Raw genomic sequence first — 19,274 nt, forward strand, 5'->3', positions numbered from 1 at the left:
GAGAATGGCATGAACCCGGGAGGCGGAGCTTGCAGTGAGCCGAGATCGCGCCACTGCACTCCAGCCTGGGCAACAGAGCCAGACTCCGTCTTAAAAAAAAGAGTGGCACCCATGACACCCATGCTCTCCTGGCTTCCTCCAGCCCCTGGGATGTTTCGCCCAACCTGAGAGTGTTGGTGTTTCTCAAGGCTCAGCCCCTCCGCGGCTTCTACCACCACCTGTCTGCAGATGTCTCCTAGCCTTCTTGCTACAGCCAGACCTCTCTCCACCCACGGGCTCCTCATACTCAAAGAGAGAACTTGGCCCCTTGGCTCTTCCACCCTCACCCTTATTTTATTTTATTTTATTTTATTATTTTTTTTTTAGACAAGAGTCTCACTCTATCGCCCAGGCTGGAGTGCAGTGGCGCTATCTCAGCTCACTGCAACCTCTGCCTTCCTGCTTCAAGCGATTCTCTTGCCTCAGCCTCCTGAGTAGCTGAGATCATAGGCACTTGCCACTACATCCGGCTAATTTTTGTGTTTTTAGTAGAGACGGGGTTTCACCATGTTGGCCAGGCTGGTCTCGAACTCCTGACCTCAAGTGATCCACCCACTTCAGCCTCCCAAAGTGCTGGGATTACAGACGTGAGCCACCATGCCCGGACTTCACCCTTATTTTAGAAGCCCTCCTCCTCCTCCATTCCCTCTCAGCAATCCATTCGCCCTGCTACTCAAGCCAGAAACCTGGGAGCCACCCTAGATCCCTCCCTGTCCCTCGCCCTGTATAACAAATCAGTCTCCAAGCCACTTAGCCCCTAGACATTTCTGGACTCTGTCCCTTCTTCACTATTTCTACATTCCTGTCTTAACTCAGTCTCTCTTATGTCTACCTGGATTGCTGGGCCTCCTGCATTGCCTTCAGGCCTCCAGTTCCAATCTCTGCCCAGCCTCCAGCCCTCAGTCCCATCTACACTTGCCTGAAACCACCCTGCTCTTTCAAGCATCGGTTTCTTCCTTCCCATCTTCCTGGAATGTCCTTCCTACCTTTCTCCTTGACTACTGAATTTCTGCTCATGTTCCATAGCAGGTGCTCACCAGTGGGTAATGGCTGTTTCAGACAGGCTCATCAGCGTCCTTCCTGTCTCAGTTTAGGCGGCTCCTCTTCCAGGAAGCTGCTCCTGATCCCTAAGGCTGTTCTCACAGCTATCATGGTTATTGTTGCTTCGCCTCCCTCCCTACTCTGCCTGCTACATGATAGGTGCTCAATAAATGTGGGAGATATTATTTTGAAATTTGTGCTTTTCTCTAGTCCCAGCTACTCAGGAGGCTGAGGCAGGAGGATCACCTGATCCTGGGGAGGTCGAGGCTGCAGCAAGCCCTGATCATGCCACTGTACTCCAGATTGGGTGACAGAGCAAGATTCTGTCTCAAAAAAAAAAAAAAGAAAGAAAGAAAAGAAAAGAAATTTGTACTTTTTATTTTTCTTTTTTTCTTTTTTTGAGACAGAGTTTCACTCTGTCACTCAGGCTAGAGTGCAGTGGCGTGATCTCGGCTCACAGCAACCTCTGCCTCCTGGGTTCAAGCGATTCTCTTGCCTCAGCCTAGCGAGTAGCTGGGATTACAGGAGCCGCCACCACGCCTGGCTAATTTTTGTAATTTTAGTAGAAACGGGGTTTCACCATGCTGTCCAGGCTGGTCTCAAACTCCTGACATCAGGTGATCCACCCGCCTCGGCCTCCCGAAGTGCTGGGATTGCAGGCATGAGCCACCGTGCCTGGAAAAATTTGTACTTATTAAAGCTCTGGTACTACTTTTCAATATTTACTGTTAGTTCACAGATGTTTTTTCTCAAAATACTGGAAACTAACTCATTTAAGAAGAAACTAGGTACCATTTAGTGGGAACCCACTACATCAGGCACTATACATACCATAACTCATTTTATCTTCACAACAACCTGGCAAGAAGAATGTTCTTCATCTGATTTACAGACCAAAACATGAAGATCAGAGAAGTTAAGTAACTTCCCTGAAGCCTCACAGTCACTTTGTGCGGAGCAGGAATTCCAATCTCACCCACTCCTTTCGCTGCCCGACACCCAGGGCTGTCACAGAGGCAGTATCCTGGCAAGATGCTGACTCAGGCTTTTTAGGAAACGGTGATTTGGGACTTGACAATGACCTTTCAAAAACTTCAGTCTTAAATTAGGCAGTTACCTGCTGACCTGATACGTAGAAACCCCTGCCTAGAAAGGCACCCTTGGGATGTATCTACACTTGTTAAGAGGAAGAAATTTCCCTGACACGCATTGGTCAATTGGAAACCACAAGAATCACTAGCCTCCTCTATCCCAGAGCCTGGTGGCAAAGTGCCGCAGCAGAAAAGGGTTATGTGGATCACAAGGACAGCGTAGGCCTCATGACTCTGAGATAACAGAACAGAGGCACAGAGAGGCTAAGCAACTTACCCAAGGTCACACAGTAAGAGGAAGAGTGAGCCACGATTTGAACCTTGGTCTATCTGACATAAAGGCCAGCATCCCATCTATAAAATGGAGCTAGTAATCATACCAGCCTCTTCAGGTTTTTGTAAAGATTTGACGAGAAAATATACGAGAAGTCACTTTATGAACTGTGGATCACAGCCGAGTGTGACGACAGGTCATCGCTATTGTTGTCCATCAGTCAATTATCTGGGATGGCCTGAGGTTGTGTCACACCTACATAAGCCACGGAAAAATTGACTCATGGAAGAATCAGGACTGGACATGAATGAATGAGAAACTACGTTTCAATGGAGCCCAGACTCAACGGGAACCAAAGCTGGGTTCTAATACCATCGGGTTGGTTACCTATGGCAGAAACAGCCCAAGCGAATACGTGACCAAATGCTCCCATCACACCTAAATGTTTAAGTTGTTCTCTCATTTTGAACATTAATCTGTTTTCAGGGGATGATCCAGGGAAAAGAATAAATCAAGCCATTACTGTGGTATTTGGACCAGCGGCCACGTGCCCTTGACATGCTGAGAACAAGGATGCAAGTTTACTTCTCGTGCTCTTAGGAACGTAAGTCTAGGATCTGGACCTACTCTGAAGAATCTTTCCTCTCCACTCCCACTGGCTATTGGGAATCTTAGGAGCCAGTAAGCCAGGAATGACTGTTTATACTTTCCTCTTATTTGTTTCAGTGGATTAAGGTACTAGATTGGTCTGTAACACCGTACAGTTTCTAACTGGCTTTCATTTAACATCGACACCATTAACACCACCATGCAAGAATGAACCGTTTACTTGCCTGAGAAATTGCATGTGGGATTTAAAACTTTTTCTAATATTCATTTTTTCAACTGATGATCTCTCAGGAGTTTTTTCTGGTGATGTTTGAGACAGTGACTGATGTCGGCATTTTCCCAGGATGTGGAGGCCCCCGAGTTTAAAGCCCAGTTGACCCTGTGTGCCAGAACTTCAAAAAAGAAGGACCAGTGATGTAAGAGGTTCTCCAAATCACACCATTAGCTTTGGAAAATTAGCTGAGAAAAATTTTATGTAGAGAAAAAAAGACTTGGAAAATTGTCTTCTGAATTAAACATATTAGTCTTCTTCAGGTAGCAGCAAATAGAACAATTGATTGTGACCAAGTGCCTTTCTTTCTTTCTTTCTTTTTTTTTTTTTTTTGAGACGGAGTTTTGCTCTTTGTCACTCAGGCTGGAATGCAGTGGTGTGATCTCGGCTCACTGCAACCTCTGCCTCCTGAGTTCAAGTGATTCTTCTGTCTCAGCCTCCCGAGTAGCTGGGATTACAGGCACCCGCCACCACACCCGGATAATTTTTGTATGTTTTCTTATTTCGTAGAGACGGAGTTTCACCATGTTGACCAGGCTGGTCTCGAACTCCTGACCTTGGGTGATCTACCCCACCCCCCCCACCCCCGTGGCCTCCCAAAGTGCTGGGATTACAGACGTGAGCCACCGTACCAGGCCTCCAAGTACCTTTCTTATGGACCAAGTTCATTCCCAATATTTTAGCAGTGGCCTTAGGTAGACTGCATATGATGATTCTCCTAAATAAGGTTATTCTCTTTTTGTTAAATGCGGTTTTCACTGATTTATGGATGCACCTGGAACTATTATTTTGGCAGGTTTGACAAAGCCTCAGAATCAGTTTGGATGCAGGAACTGTGTTTGACCTTTATGTCAAAGTTCTCATCATAGCCTGGAAAAAGTGAAGCCTCTTTTGCAAGAGTGGAAATGGTTGCCTTTAAGCCAGATTCAAACACTGTTAGCGCGTTGTGAAAAACACAAGTGCCAGTGATTAACAAAGAATGTTTACCTAATTTACTTCAGATCTGGTCTCAGTCAAAGGTTAGCTCACCCTTATCAGGTGACCACAGAAACTAGATCCCAGTAGCAGAGTGACCTTTGGAAGCTCGAATTCTAGTCAACGGACTTAAAGTGAGACCGTGGGAGCCAGTTCTTCACTTCATTAAGCAGAGTGGAAAGACTGTCTTCTTTCCAGCTCCCTATTTTCCTTCCTTGGGCTATTTTCTGTAAGTCAGACTTGGTTTGCCTCCATACTACTCATGCCCTGTAAAAATAAATTAGCTACACGAGACTGTTGACTGTATGGCCACCAGCCTGCCCTGGTGGGCAAATGACTCTGGGGAGCGTCCTTTGCAACACTAGTGTCTGAGGTGGAGCCCTCCATTCCTCGTGTGTTTCATCCACTCCCCCTTTCCTTTCTCTCCCCCCAACATAGGACTCTTTGCACAAGAGACCAATGGGTTAGCCAGCAGGCCTAGGCAGCTGCGAGGATAGGTCTCTCTTTTGCCCGGGGGGGAGGGAGATACCAGCTTGACTCATGATCAGATACTTTATTCCCTATGACAGGCAGCTCAGAATCCAGCATCAGTGTTCCTGTTAATTTCTTGTTAGTTTTGCAGCTTTGGGTGTCTGAACTTGTTGACAGCAGGCTGTACGAACATTTGTTGGAAACTTCAAGAATCTCACTAGCCTCCTCTATCCCAGAGCCTGGGATGGCAAAGTGCTACACCAGAAGAGGGCTATGTGGAGCACAAGGACAGCATAGGCCTCAAGACTCTGAGATAACAGAACAGAGGCACAGAGAGGCTAAGCAACTTACCCAAGGTCGCACAGTAAGAGGAAGAGTGAGCCACGATTCGAACCTTGGTCTATCTGACATAAAGGCCAGCATCCCATCTATAAAATGGAGCTAGTAATCATACCAGCCTCTTCAGGTTGTTGTAAAGATTTGACGAGAAAATATACGAGAAGTCACTTTATGAACTGTGGATCACAGCCGAGTGTGACAGGTCATCGCTATTGTTGTCCATCAGTCAATTATCTGGGATGGCCTGAGGTTGTGTCACACCTACATAAGCCACAGAAAAACTGACTCATGAAGGAATCAGGGCTGGGCATGAATGAATGAGAAACTGCACTTAAATAGAGCGTAGTTCTGAACGGGAACCAAAGGTGGGATCTAATACCATTACTCACTACTGTTACCCAAATACGATCCTGCTCCCCTGGGAGGGTGGCTCTGACCTTGTCACTCCCAACCCTGGCACCCCCACAGCATGCTAGAGTGGTGGTGGAGGGCGAAGATGACAAGCCATGGGCTCTCTGGGTTAGGGTGAATGGCAGGCAACAGAATCCACAGAAGAGAGAAATACCTAGATTGGGGACTCTGGGAGAAAAACAAGCTTCTGGAGATTTTCCCAGCGTGCCAAATCCTGTGCCACCGGGAGAATTCCCACTTATCACTGCCAAATGAACCACAGGAGAGACAGAAACTTTGCTCCTGTGTTTCTTTTAATTATGTGGATGACAGACACGTTCGACTTTGGTTCTATCTTAAGAAAATTCAAGTTGAAATGACTCCCAATTTAAGCGACGGTATTTTAAAATAAATTTTGTATTATCTAAGAAGAAAGCTGTATTTTATCTTGAAAAGATATCTGGCTTGGATGGGTCAGAGGGGTATGGAACAGGGTGGCCTTCATCAGTAGCTATGAAGGCTTTTGCAACTGTGGGCTAATTGCAGGTGTCCTTCATGAAACACAGGCTAAGACCAGATTTCATTTGTGAAACACGTCGATACCCAATAAGACCTAGGAAGTGCGTGAGCAGGTTTACCAGCAAAACATTGTTTTCTTGAAATCTTAGATGTTTCTGCATTTTGTGTCTACATGTTGAGAAATGGCCTCAACCGTAATCAAAATTGCATTTCCCTTAAAATCAGCGTATTCCAGACACTGTTGAGAGTCTTCCATACGTTATCTCACTCATCTAGGCTTTATTAGTCTTGTTTACAGATTAGGCAACTGAAGCTCGGGGAAGTTGAGTAACTTGGCGGGGATCACACCACAGGTAGACCGTGGAACTCATCCACCAGCTGATCTGAGTTACATCTCCCTGCAGAGCCTGAGATCTCAATCCACCACTGAGGCTGGCTGCCTCTGAGAGCAGTATTCACAAGGAAGGATTTAGTCCACTGTCTCCACATCCTCTGGGACAGACCTCATAACCCTGCTAAGTTAGCAGAAACTCTGAGGTCTGCCCAGTGAGCTGGGAAGGCCTATTTGGACTCTTCCAAGCCAGAGCAGAAGAGCACCCAGAGGCTTCCTAGTGAGCAGAGAGGGGCCTCCCTCCTTGATTGGGGCTTGGGAAGGGCTGTGTATTTGCTGAGCACTCTGAGAGGAGATGTTCAGCAATGGAGTGGCATAGATCAGAATTAAGTCAGCGCTTTTGGCCTCAAAGGGGATTTCTCCATCCCAGATTGGGAACATCCCTTTCTGATGGCAAAGAGTCTCTGGACCAAGGAGCACCTAGATTGCAAAGCTCCCAGGTATTAGGCCCACACTCTGCATTATCATTTTGCCCTACGACAGCCAGATTCAGGGAACAGCAAGGATTAGGAAGAGTTCCGGACCATATAGTCCATTCCTTACTTTACAGGTGGCCCTAAGGAAGGAGAGAAACTTTCCTGGCAGTGTTGGAACTAGAAGCTAGGTCTCCTGAGCCCCACACCCTCAGGTGTCCATAAGCATCAGGGAACCAAATGTTAGCAGAGTATAGCAGCGGCTTCACACTTGGGAGGGTGCTGAGATGGTAAGCCTCGTGCTTGGAAGTTGTTCCTTCAATGTTAGCAGAATAAGAAATGAATGCGCAGTCTCCCCAGCAAAAGTCTTCCTTTGACAGTAACCCACATCGATCTCCGACCTGCTGCGACTCAGCGGAAGGCAGCCTCCCGTAAGTAGAACTCTTTTTGGAAAAGAAACGGTAAGTATATAAAAGTCTTGCTGAAAACTTGTAAAGAGGTACGTAACCATTAAAATAATTATAAAGACAATTTAGCTGCATGAACAAAGGCTTGCAATAATTAGCAGTGAAGGAAAAAAACAATCATGAAATTGAGTTTATGCCGTAAGTACAATTGTGCAGAAATTATGCTGGTAAAGGGTGGGACTGGTCACAATGGCTCACATTCATTAAACACTTACTGCCCCATGATACAGGCTCAGTATGAAGCCCTTTACGGAAGTGATCTCATTCAACGCCCCCATAGGTACTGCAGATGGCAAACTCCAGAACCTCCAGTCTTACCCATTGACTTGAACCCATGGCATAAATGGAACTTTTTTCTTTTTCTTTATGTTGTTTGAGTATTTAAAAGAAAACCAAAAACCTCTCACAATGATTACTAATGGTCTGGAAATCTCCACCAAACTCACACTCTGAGGTTATTTACATTCAGGAAAAGAAGAGATGTAAATATCTTACCGCGTGGTGGCGCTAAAGGACCTACTCTACCGGTACCTGGAAAAGCTTGCGCCTGGAGCCCGGCAATGTTTGCCCCCTCTTTTCCAAGCTGGCAATTCTGACACTGTAGTTCCTGGGGTGGGCACACAGGCTGTGTACCCCCATCAGCTGCCTCTCCCACGCCTGCCACCCACAACTGACACGCACGTCCACAGGCGCCCCTTAGAGCCCTCCTCCAACCTGTGATATCCCCACCCTATGACCCCATAACCCCAGACAACAGTAACCTGGCTCACCCACTCCGCATTCCCTGCCCCCAGATCGAATTTTACTCCGGAGAAAGACCCAGAGAGGTGCCTACAGGCTCAAGAAGACTCAAGATGGGGGCTGCTGCTCTTCACCTAGGTTTTGTAGGACTTGAATAAGCTTCCTATGGACCAGCCAGAGGGGTCTAAGTCAGCCATCACCACATTCTTTTCTAGACAAAAGAAATTTTGAGAGCCAAGAGAAAGGTTAGCATCCCATCTCATGAGCAAGAGGGGCATGGTTTATTTTGAATTGAATAAAACTACTTTATTGAATTGAATCTGAACTGAAATGTCTTGAAACCCTGTCCTGGGGCCCCAAGTCCTGTGACATTGTAAGAGTGGCCTGTGCTAAAATATGGATTTTAATTGTTAGGCAACCACCACACCAGCAGCACAGGAAAAGAAACTTGCCCCAAAATCAGCCCCCGGAGCGGGCTTGGAATGCCAGTCAAGAGGTCGCTGCAGGCTGGCTAGAGGCTCCGCCAGCCTGAAATGAGAGCTCCGTACTACTGTAACTACTGTTCACAATGTGGTTTAATGAGAATTGGAACTAGCCCTACTATTAGCAGACAGCATCAGGGCGGAGGCCCCCGGCCCAGACCCCTCCGTCTTCCCCGTCCCGAAGTGGGATGGACTTCCTCATCTGCATACACAGCACTTCATCAATATAGATGGTGTTCTCTTTGACCTGGATCTCCTCCTGCAGGGCAAGCTGTCTGCGATATAGCCCTTTCAGCTCAGACTGCGCTTGGGCTAAAGTTTCCTTTAATCTGGGAGAAAAGGAAGAACAGAAAAGAATCATTTCTCTCTATGTATTGCTTTTTCAAGGGAAAGAATATTCCCCCAGGTTCAGTGCAGGAGCCAAATCGACATGTGCTCTTCCCCTTCCCCTCTCCTCACGAAGACAGAGATCTCATTAATTTTAGAATAAAATGCATACTGAAAAGGCCCTGAAAAAAAAAAAAAAAGATTTCAAATTGGTGGCCACAGGCCAGATTCATGACGTTGACACCTTATGAAATGCTGATGTTTAAAACGGCAGATTTGACCTAAACATCTGGAGGTGGGCTTCTGTAGAATCATTCAATATTGGGATCCATTTTCTCCAAGTCAACAATTTTGGCGGGAGGTGGTGGAGACTGCCCTGTAGTGGAGATTCCTCAAACATTACAGAGCAGGCTGGCTTCATTCAGCCCGCTGGTCACTACCTAGCCTCTGCTTGAAATCCAGGTTGGGATCGAGACCCTAAGGCCCTCTGCCCATTGGCTGCTAACCTACCTTGCAACGTTGTGGGTGATCTCTTGAACCTCCTTCATTAGCCTGTATTGTGCGACATCACGACACAGCTCCACGTTTGGCCGGTGTGTCCTGGTCTCCAAGCGCGTATGAGCCACCTTGGCTGGCCCTTCTTGGTCAAGGATGGCTTTTTCAAGAGCTGTAATATTTTTCTCCTGGGAAGCAATCTCTTCCATGACCTTACAAAAAAGATTAGAGTAGGTGAGGCCAAGCTGTGCTCCTCAAAACTCAACAGCTGACAGCAGATGCATTGTGATCACGTAAGTTAGGAAGAGGGAACCTCGGATTTCTTCTTAAGCAGCATGCCAGAGTGAGTATGATCTCTCTTCCCTAAAGCAGTGATTGCTGGTGGGCAAGGCCACTCACCCAGACTTAGAACCTTATGGACTCAAGGGACAGGACGGGCCATTGTCACCTCATCTACCCACAGAAGAATGCCCTCAGCAAAGTCCTGGCCAGCGTGGGGATCTCACTGCTGCTCAAAGCCGCCTGCGCGCCTTGGTACAGGGTACCTTTGTATCGTGAGCGGAAAGCTGCCTATTTCCTCACCATTCCTATCCTGCTAGCACCAGCTCTGTCCTCTGGAAGCCTAGGGAAAGAAGCAGTTCGGTCTGAGTTTGGTTGTTATTTTTGTGAGTGACTTTATGCACAGAAAAAGACTACTTCTAGGCCAGGCGCAATGGCTCACGCCTGTAATCCCAGCACTTTGGGAGGCCGAGGAAGGCGGATCACAAGGTCAGGAGTTCGAGACCAGCCTGCCAACACGGTGAAACCCCATCTCTACTAAAAATACAAAAATTAGCCAGGTGTGGTGGCACACACCTGTAATCCCAGCTACTCAGGAGGCTGAGGCAGGAGAACTGCTTGAACCCGGGAGGTGGAGGTTGCAGTGAGCTGAGATTGTACCACTGCACTCCAGCCTGGGCGACAGAGTGAGATTCCATCTCGAAAAAAAAACAAAAGAAAAGAAAAGAAAAAGGCTACTTTTAAGTTACTTGGTTTTAACAAAATTAATATTTAACTGGTTTAAAATGTATTTCTTTATGAAGCATTTTTTTAAAAAACTTGTACATCTACTTTTGCAATATACACAAAAGTAGGTAGACTAAGGCACCTCGTATATCCACTATCAGTTTGAGCAATGAGCAGTATGTGGCCAATCGTGCTTCATCTATACTGCTGTCCATCAGCTTCGTTATTTTAAAACTAATCCCACATATTATCTCCTTTTAGTTAAATATTTCCCTTAAATATTTGAGTGTGTATTTCTAAGCATAAGGATTCTTTTTTTCTTTTGACATAACCACGATGCCTTTATCACACCGAAAAAAGAGACAAAAGACTTATTCTTTAATATTATAATAATATTTAGTGATGAAATTTCACCAGTTGTTTCATATATTTTGGTAGAGTTGGTTTGTCCAAATTGTATCCCAATGAGGTCCAGAAATTGCACTTGACTTTCTTAAGCTTCTTTTTAAACACTCCTTAAGCTTTTCATAAGTCCAGTTCTATTTGTTTTTAAATTTTTAAATTTAGCAGACATTAGCAATTACTTTATGCTGATTTTGACTAATAATTGCTCCTACTTCAAACTTACCTAAAGTCCTTTGAATATTTATTTAAAGCAGCATTTATAAATTTGATATATAACTTTTTAAAAGATTTGAATTATCTTAACAAATAAGACCTTCTGGAGTTGTTAAATAAATTTGTCAATCTAATAAATTAGTAAAAAATGATGATGCTTTAAATTCTCTTAAATATTCTAATGCTATCTTCAAATTTAAATTTTCAACTAAAATTATAAGGTTAAAACAATTATTTAATTACGTATTTTAAAGAAATTTTTAAAAAACAGTCCAAATTTCTTAAATTTTACAAATACTTTATCCATCCAAAATACACAGATAACAATACACTTATAATAAAACTACTACTGCTATGAGTGAGATCAAGAATCAGCAAACTATGGCCTATGAACTAAATCCAGTCTACAGTCTGTTTTGGTACAGACTGAAATAAGAATTTTTTTTAGGTAATAGTCTTCATTTTTTTAGGGCCGTTTCAGGTTGAAAGAAAAATTGAGCAGAAAGTAGAGTTCCCATATGCTTTCTCCCCCCTACCTAGGTTTTCCTTATTATTAGCATCTTCCATTAGTGTGGTACATTTGTTATTAATACAATTGATAAGCCAACATTGATATATTATTATTAACTAATGTCCACAGTTTACATTAGGGTTCACTCTTTGTGTTGTACATTCTATGGGTTTTGTTTGTTTGTTTTGTTTTGTTTTTTGAGACGGAGTCTCACACTGTCGCCCAGGCTAGATAGCAATGGCATGATCTCAGCTCACTGCAACCTCTGCCTCCTGGGTTCAAGCGATTCTCCTGCCTCAGCCTCCCAAATAGTTGGGATTACAGGCATGCACCACCACACCCAGCTAATTTTTGTATTTTTAGTAGAGACAGGGTTTTACCATGTTGGCCAGGCTGGTCTTGAACCTCTAGCCTCAGGTGATCTACCCGCCTCAGCCTCCCAAAGTGCTGGGATTACAGGCGTGAGCCACCACACCCAGCCAATTCTACGGGTTTTGACAGATGTATAACTACATGTGTCTACTTTTACAATATCATACAGAATATGTTTTGCTGGCCTAAAACCCCCCGGGCTGCTCCCATTGATCCTTCCTTCCTTCCTCCACCCACCCAAACCCTGACAACCGCTGATCTTTTTCGTCTCCATAGTTTTGTCTTTTCCAGAATGTCATATAGTTGGAATCATGATTCATATCCTACAGTATGAGTTTCAGATTGGCTTCTTTCACTTAGCAATGTGTATTTAAAGTTCCTCTCTGTCTTTTCATGGCTTGATAGCTCACGCCTTTTAGTGCTGAATAATATTTCATTGTCTGGATGTACCACGGTTTATCCATCCATTCACCTATCTTAGCTGCTTGCAAATTTTGGCAATCATGAATAAAGTTGCTATAGACATTCATATGCAGGTTTTTGTATGAATATAAGTTTTCAGCCCATCTGGGCAAATACCAAGGAAGGAGATCGCTGAATCCTAAGAGTGTATGTTTAACCTTGTAAGAAACTGCCACATTCTCTTCCAAAGGGACTGTACCATTTTGCATTCTCATCAGCAGTGAGTGAGAGTTCCTGTCGCTCCACATCCTCAACAGCATTTGGGGTTGTCAGTGCTTTGGATTTTCTGTAGGTGCAGAGGTGTTGTTGTTTTAATTTGCAATTCCCTAATGACATAGGATGTTGAGCATCTTTTCGTGTGCTTGCTTGCCCTCTGTATATCTGTACTGGTGAGGTGTCTGTTTAGATCTTTTGTTCATGTTTTAGATAGTCTGTTTTCCTATTGTTGAATTTTAAGAGTTCTTTGTATATTTTGGATAATAATCCTTTATCAGATATGTGTTTTGCAAATATTTTCTTCCAGTGTGTGGTTTGTGTTTTCATTGTCTTAAGCGTTTTTAAATTTTTAAATGGCTAGGGAGAAAAACAAAAGCAGAATATTGTCATGTGAAAATTACATAAAATTAATTTTTAATGCCCATCAATAAAGCTGTATTGAAACACAGCCGTGCTTATTCATGTATTTATTATTGCTTCTGAACTACCATGGCAGAGTTAAGTCATGATGACACACTGTATGTGATGTTCTCTTGGCTTTGCACTGTTGCCCAGAGCACTATAAATCACAGTGACATGTTTATAACTTGACAGTTTTCCAACTGTGTGTCACCATACAGTGATATCTTATTTTATTTTATTTTTATTTATTTATTTTTTTTTTGAGACGGAGTTTCGCTCTTGTTGCCCAGGCTGGAGCGCAGTAGCGCAATCTCAGCTCACTGCGACCTCCGTCTCCTGGGTTCAAGTGATTCTCCTGCCTCAGCCTCCCGAGTAGCTGGGATTACAGGCGCCTACCAACATGCCCGGCTAATTTTTGTATTTTTAGTAGAGACGGGGTTTCACCCTGTTGCCCAGACTGGTCGTGAACTCCTGACCTCTCAGGTAATCCACCCACCTCGGCCTCCCAAAGTGCTGGGATTACAGGCGTGAGCCACCACGCCCCGGCCGTGACATCTTATTTTATTGTTTTATTACCAGTGTGTCTTTGTTTCTGCTCCTCAGCCTCTTTTCTTCCTCTCTTCTCAGTGCTCTCCCCTCCTCGCTCCTCTCCTATCTCGGATCCATCTTTCAAGGCCTATACTGAGTTCTTATTCCACCAGGAAGCCTCTGCAGTATTCCTTGGCTACCATCATTATCATCAATCAGCTAATTTTTATTATTTATATGTATGATATTATATGTTAATCATATATGCAAATTGTATGTGTGTGTGTGTGTGAAATGTATACATGCCAGGCACTGTTCTAAATATTTCATATGAGTTGTCTAACTTAACCCTGGCTGGAGAAAACTATTGTTTCTTCCCATTTTATCAAGGAGGAAACTAAAGAATAGGGCTGGCCGGGCACGGTGGCTCACGTCTGTAATCCCAGCACTTTGGGAGGCCGAGACGGGTGGATCACGAGGTCAGGAGATCAAGACCATCCTGGCTAACACGGTGAAACCCCGTCTCTACTAAAAAAAAAAAAATACAAAAAAACTAGCCGGGCGAGGTGGCGGGCGCCTGTAGTCCCAGCTACTCGGGAGGCTGAGGCAGGAGAATGGTGTGAACCCGGGAGGCGGAGCTTGCAGTGAGCGGAGATCCGGCCACTGCACTCCAGCCTGGGCCACACAGCAAAACTCCGTCTCAAAAAAAAAAAAAAGAAAAAAAAAAAAAAAAAGCAGGGGGCTTCAGGGTCTCCCTAAGGTCCCACGGCAAGTGTTGAAGCCACAATTCAAACCCAAGATGCCTGGCTCTGACATCTACCGATTTCCACTAGGCTAGTCTACCTCTCTGTTTGCTGAATATTGCAGTTTCACCCTCGATGATACTCTGGTTTCTCCTGCACATCACAGAAATAAATCTTGTCCGCAGCTGGGTTCTGAGCTCCGGGAGGGGGTGTTCAGGATGTGGCAACAGGACAGGGATTCAGGGGCTGAGAAGGCCTGGGCTCCACTCCCACGCTGCCGCCTTGGGGCCCTTCCCCTCTCTGTTTCAGCTGCGCCAGCAGTGAAGTGTAGGGTGGGCTGACAGTGACCTGCTGAAATGGGTAGCTTGAAATCCACCAGTGTGGGAGTATTTGTACTACAGATACGGACAAATTCGACAGGAAGGACTCTAATCCGTAGAACGTGCCGATATCTGGAGTGCAAATGCTCCCACATTGTATCTGCAGTACAAACACTAACCTGCTCTGATGTGGTTTGGCTGATCTCATCTTGAATTGCAATCCCCACATGTCGAGGGAGGAATCTGGTGGGAGGTGATTGGATCATGGGGGCAGCATCCCCCATGCTGTTCTCACGATAGTGAGGGAGTTCTCACGAGATCTGATGGTTTTAAAAGTGGCAGTTTCCCCTGCACTCTTTCCGTCTCCTGCCGCCTCGGGAAGAAAGTGCTTGCTTCTCCTTCACCTTCTGCCACGACTGTAAGTTTCCTGAGGCCTCCCCAGCCATGCGGAACTGTGGGTCAATTAAACCTCTTTCCTGTATAAATTACCCAGTCTTGGGGAGCGCTTTCCAGTGGTGTGAAAGTGGACTAAAACACCCTCTGAGGGCCAGTTTACCAGCACAACACTGGATAACCAGGAGGAACGACCAGCTAGAGTCCTAAAGCTACAACCGGGTTTGGAGAAACTGGCTGCATTGACCCCTGTAACTTCAGAGCCCTAAAGGACACGTGAGAGCATGTAGTCCATTTCTATATTTCACATACGGAGGAATGGCAACTGGAGTGGGAAGACAGCCAGGCACAAAGCTGCAGCCAGCCCCTAAGCCTCAGGGTTCTGTCCTCTGCATTTGTGTTCTCTGCAGCAGTGAGTGAAAATGGAGGCCCAGAGTGGGGCAAAGTCCCACTCCAGTCCCCAAAAATGCAAAGCCTGCTGCTAAGCTGGAGAGATAGGAATGACCTTTACCCACAAGTTAACCCAATATCCCAAGCCCAGAATTCTAGCGGTCTGGCCCAGGGGGCATTCTTGTTTTCCATGGTGAAACCTCCTGAATCTGCTCTTCTTCCATGCTCCCTCAAGGGACCTCACCTTGGCCAGATGAACAGCCAGCTTGTCCCTGGCATCCTTGGTATCCTTCAGCCCATTCTTGAATGCCGTGTCCACCACATCACACTGCTTGCGCAGATCATTGGCTGTCTGGGACAGGATTCGATCCACCAGGGCTTTCAGCATCAGAGAGTTGTTCCGCTGCTTGTCAGCCTTCTCCACATTGGTGCTGGAGAAGTCCAACCAGTCTTCCAGACTCACGGAGCTGAAATAGACCCCATGCTTTCATTCACAGCATATTTCGAGTGGAGAAGGGGCTTGGGGAAGAGGAACGAGCTACACCTACCTCTCATCAGAAGTACCTAGAACGTTTCCCTATCTCTAGGCAGAGCAAATAGTGGTCTGTCAGTATCAATAGCTGTCCCTTTGGACAACTTCCCTACTCTGGCATTGGGCTGGCATTATCTCATTTAATCCTCATGATGGCCAGGTGAGCTAACTTTTCGAATCCCCATTTTACAGATGAGGGGAACTGAGCTCAGAAAAATGAAGTGACTTGGGTGAGACCGCTCAGCTAGAGATAATTTGAGAATCAAAATAAATACTAATGTAACTGATTATAATATACTGAATAAAATAGAAACCATCCATCTATACAGATTGAAATAAACAAGTGAATAAATTACTGGTTTGAAGAGGAACTGTCTTCTGGAACGACACTGATGAACTTCAAAATAATGTTACTTGGAAGAAACCAGACACACACACACACATCTAGCATATAATGCTGTTTAATGAAAACCTGGCAAAACCACCCTATTAGAAGTCAGGAACGTTATTACCTTCAGGATGGAGGGAGGGACTATTGATTGGAAGTGGATAGGATGATAGGGATGGTGATAATGTTTTCTCTCTTGACCTGGTGGTGATATGAGGCTTGTTCAGTTTGTGATTAGAGGCAGCCTCTGAGATGGCCCTTAGTGATCCCCCCTCCTGGTGTTCATGCCTTTGTGTAATCGCCTGGTCTTGAATATGGTATGAATTTATTGACTTGCCTCTCACAAATAGAAGGTTGTCACTTCTGGGATTAGGATATAAAAAGACTGTGGCTTCTGTCATCGGTTCTCTCTCTCTCTCTCTGTCTTTCTCTCTTGGATCACTCATTATGGGAGAAACCAGTTGCCATGTCATGGGACATCCCCATGGTGAAATTCACAAGGCAAGGAATCAAGGCCCACCATCACCCACAATCAGGTTGGAATTGGACCCCATCTGGGCCAAGCCTTCAGATGGACTGCAACCCTAGCAGCTGGCTTGACTACAGCCTCAGAAGACATCGACCCTGGGGCACCCAGTTGAACAGGGCCTGGCTTCCCCACCCACAGGAACCATGAGATAATATATGTTTATAGTCTTAAGCTGCAAAGTTTTGGGATAATTTATTATACAGCAAAAGATAACTAACACAACGAGAATGCTTCGAACTTGTGCACTTTTCTATATGTATGTTTTATTTCAAAAAGAAGGTTTTAAAAATTAGAGTGAGTTAGGCTGTGATATAATGTTAACTGAAAAATGCAAATTAGATGTCACAGAAAAGGTACATAGTATAATCTCATTTTTATAAACTAAACAAGTTTACCATATGTGTATGAGTGCATACGTACATATGTTTGTGTGAACCTGCAGCTAACACCAGTTATCTCAGTGGATGTAAAAATGGAAAGAGATGGCCAGGTGCAGTGGTTCATGCCTGTAGTCCCAGCACTTTGGGAGGCCGAGACGGGCGGATCACGAGGTCAGGAGATCAAGACCATCCTGGCTAACGCTGTGAAACCCCATCTCTACTAAAAAATACAAAAAATTAGCCGGGCGAGGTGGCGGGCGCCTGTAGTCCCAGCTACTCGGGAGGCTGAGGCAGGAGAGTGGTGTGAACCCGGGAGGCAGAGCTTGCAGTGAGCTGAGATCGCACCACTGCACTCCAGCCTGTTAACAGAGTGAGACTCCATCAAAAAAAAGAAAAAAAAAGAAAAGAAAGGAAAAAAAAAGGAAAGGAGAAAAATTCACTTGCTCTTTATACATTTTTAGATTCTTTTACTTGTTAAAAAGATGTATAGATAATGGAATACATTGTTTTAGTCTTTAAAGGTTTAAAGGTTTGATGTGAGACTTTCTTAGTTATTGGGAATAACCTGGAGGATCAGGAGCCTCTGGGCCCAATGTCAAGGTCTCCATTCAGCACCGCCTTTTTCCCAAGCCCACCACCTCCAAGCTCAGCCAGCTGCAAGGACGAGTCACTAGGTATTGCCTGTCTGAGAAGCACTGGGACATCACCAGCAGGGAGGAAGACGGCAAGACCCACTTACTTTGGCTCAATCCTCACGGCGTTCTCAGAATATCTGATGTTTGGTGAGTTGTTGTTGAGCGAGAAGCAGATATCATCTATGGTCAGGGCCACAAACTTGTCCTTCAAATCCTTCTCAAGATTGTACTTGGCAGAGCGGTTCATCCTGAAGGGAGAAAGTAAATCGGGTTTCTGCCTCTGGAGTGCCCAGGTGGCACCCACAGGTCCTCAGGGAGGTCCTGAAAAGTGAAGCTGCAGCTAGGTCTGGTGCAGGATGACGGTACTGCCCCACCCCAACTCCCATCACCCCGACACTCACTCATACACCATTTGATGCCCGGTGACAAATCAACATGACCAAACGTGGACTTGGAGATCCCCCCTTCTACTGTGACACTTACCAGTGTCACCACTGCAGCCTCCTGTGTGTGAGTGGTCAGCCTCGCCAGTGGGCTCCAGTGCCCTCCAGTTTATAACCAGGGTGAAATCCAGCTCCAGCCCCACCCTTACCAGAGGGCGGCTGCCATGTATGAGGGATGTGGCCAGCTCTTACCCTGAGTGCTGGGGTGATCTGGGGACACGAAGTGGGAGTGGGAGTGTTGAACCCCTTTCTTTCTGTGCCATGAAGCCCAGCTTTTGTGGACACTGCCTCTTCTCAAAATTCCCAGTGGAGATGTGGAGGGGCAGGCCGAAGAGTCATACCGAATCTGCTCGGAAGCCTCCTCCAAGGTACGGGTCAGCAGAGCCATAATGCCCCGGATGATCTCAGCCTCCTTTATCAGCTCATGCTCCACTGTGTCGTGCACCAGGTCAATGCCAATGCGTTTCTCCCTGGCAGGGGGAAAGGCAGCCAATCAGCCAACACATGCAACACGAGGTGACTCAACATTGGCTAATGTCTGCACACCCAGAGCTACCTGCACAACTGATTTGAGTGTCACCTGATCCATCCGATGAGGCAGTGGGTGGCAGGTATTAGTTGGTGTCTATGTGACTTCAAAATATCCAAACACAAGGAAGAAAAATTGATTGATGACTGGTCACTTGGTCTGAAACATGCCAAATGGACTTTTTTCTCTCTCTCTTTTTCTTTTCTTTGAATTTTTTAAAATTATACTTTAAGTTCTAGGGTACGTGGGCACAACGTGCAGGTTTGTTACATATGTATACATGTGCCATGTTGGTGTGCTGCACCCATTCACTCGTCATTTACATTAAGTATACCTCCTAATGCTATCTCCCCCTCCACCCACCCCAGGACAGGCCCCATTGTGTGATGTTCCCCATCCTGTGTCCAAGTGTTCTCATTTTTCAATTCCCACCTATGAGTGAGAACATGCGGTGTTTGGTTTTCTGTCCTTGTGATAGTTTGCTCAGAATGATGGTTTCCAGCTGCATCCATGTCCCTGCAAAGGACATGAACTCATCCTTTT

At 45.5% G+C, this 19,274-nt stretch overlaps 1 protein-coding gene across 1 annotated transcript in view; it reads right to left on the bottom strand.

Annotated features, from left to right (window-relative positions):
• Positions 1–8,588: 8,588 nt before the first annotated feature.
• TEKT1 (tektin 1) overlaps positions 8,589–19,274 on the bottom strand; it is a 25,501-nt gene continuing 14,815 nt past the window's right edge. The window contains exons 4-8 of the mRNA XM_011958448.1: positions 18,544–18,672; positions 17,864–18,007; positions 15,540–15,762; positions 9,351–9,547; positions 8,589–8,842 (exon numbers count right to left, since the gene is read on the bottom strand). Coding sequence (XP_011813838.1) covers positions 8,635–8,842; positions 9,351–9,547; positions 15,540–15,762; positions 17,864–18,007; positions 18,544–18,672 — 901 coding nt within the window. The 3' untranslated portion in view covers positions 8,589–8,634. The remainder of the gene's footprint in view (positions 8,843–9,350; positions 9,548–15,539; positions 15,763–17,863; positions 18,008–18,543; positions 18,673–19,274) is intronic.

The sequence above is a fragment of the Colobus angolensis genome, unplaced genomic scaffold (assembly GCF_000951035.1).
Source record: "Colobus angolensis palliatus isolate OR3802 unplaced genomic scaffold, Cang.pa_1.0 Scaffold47, whole genome shotgun sequence".
Taxonomy (NCBI): domain Eukaryota; kingdom Metazoa; phylum Chordata; class Mammalia; order Primates; family Cercopithecidae; genus Colobus; species Colobus angolensis.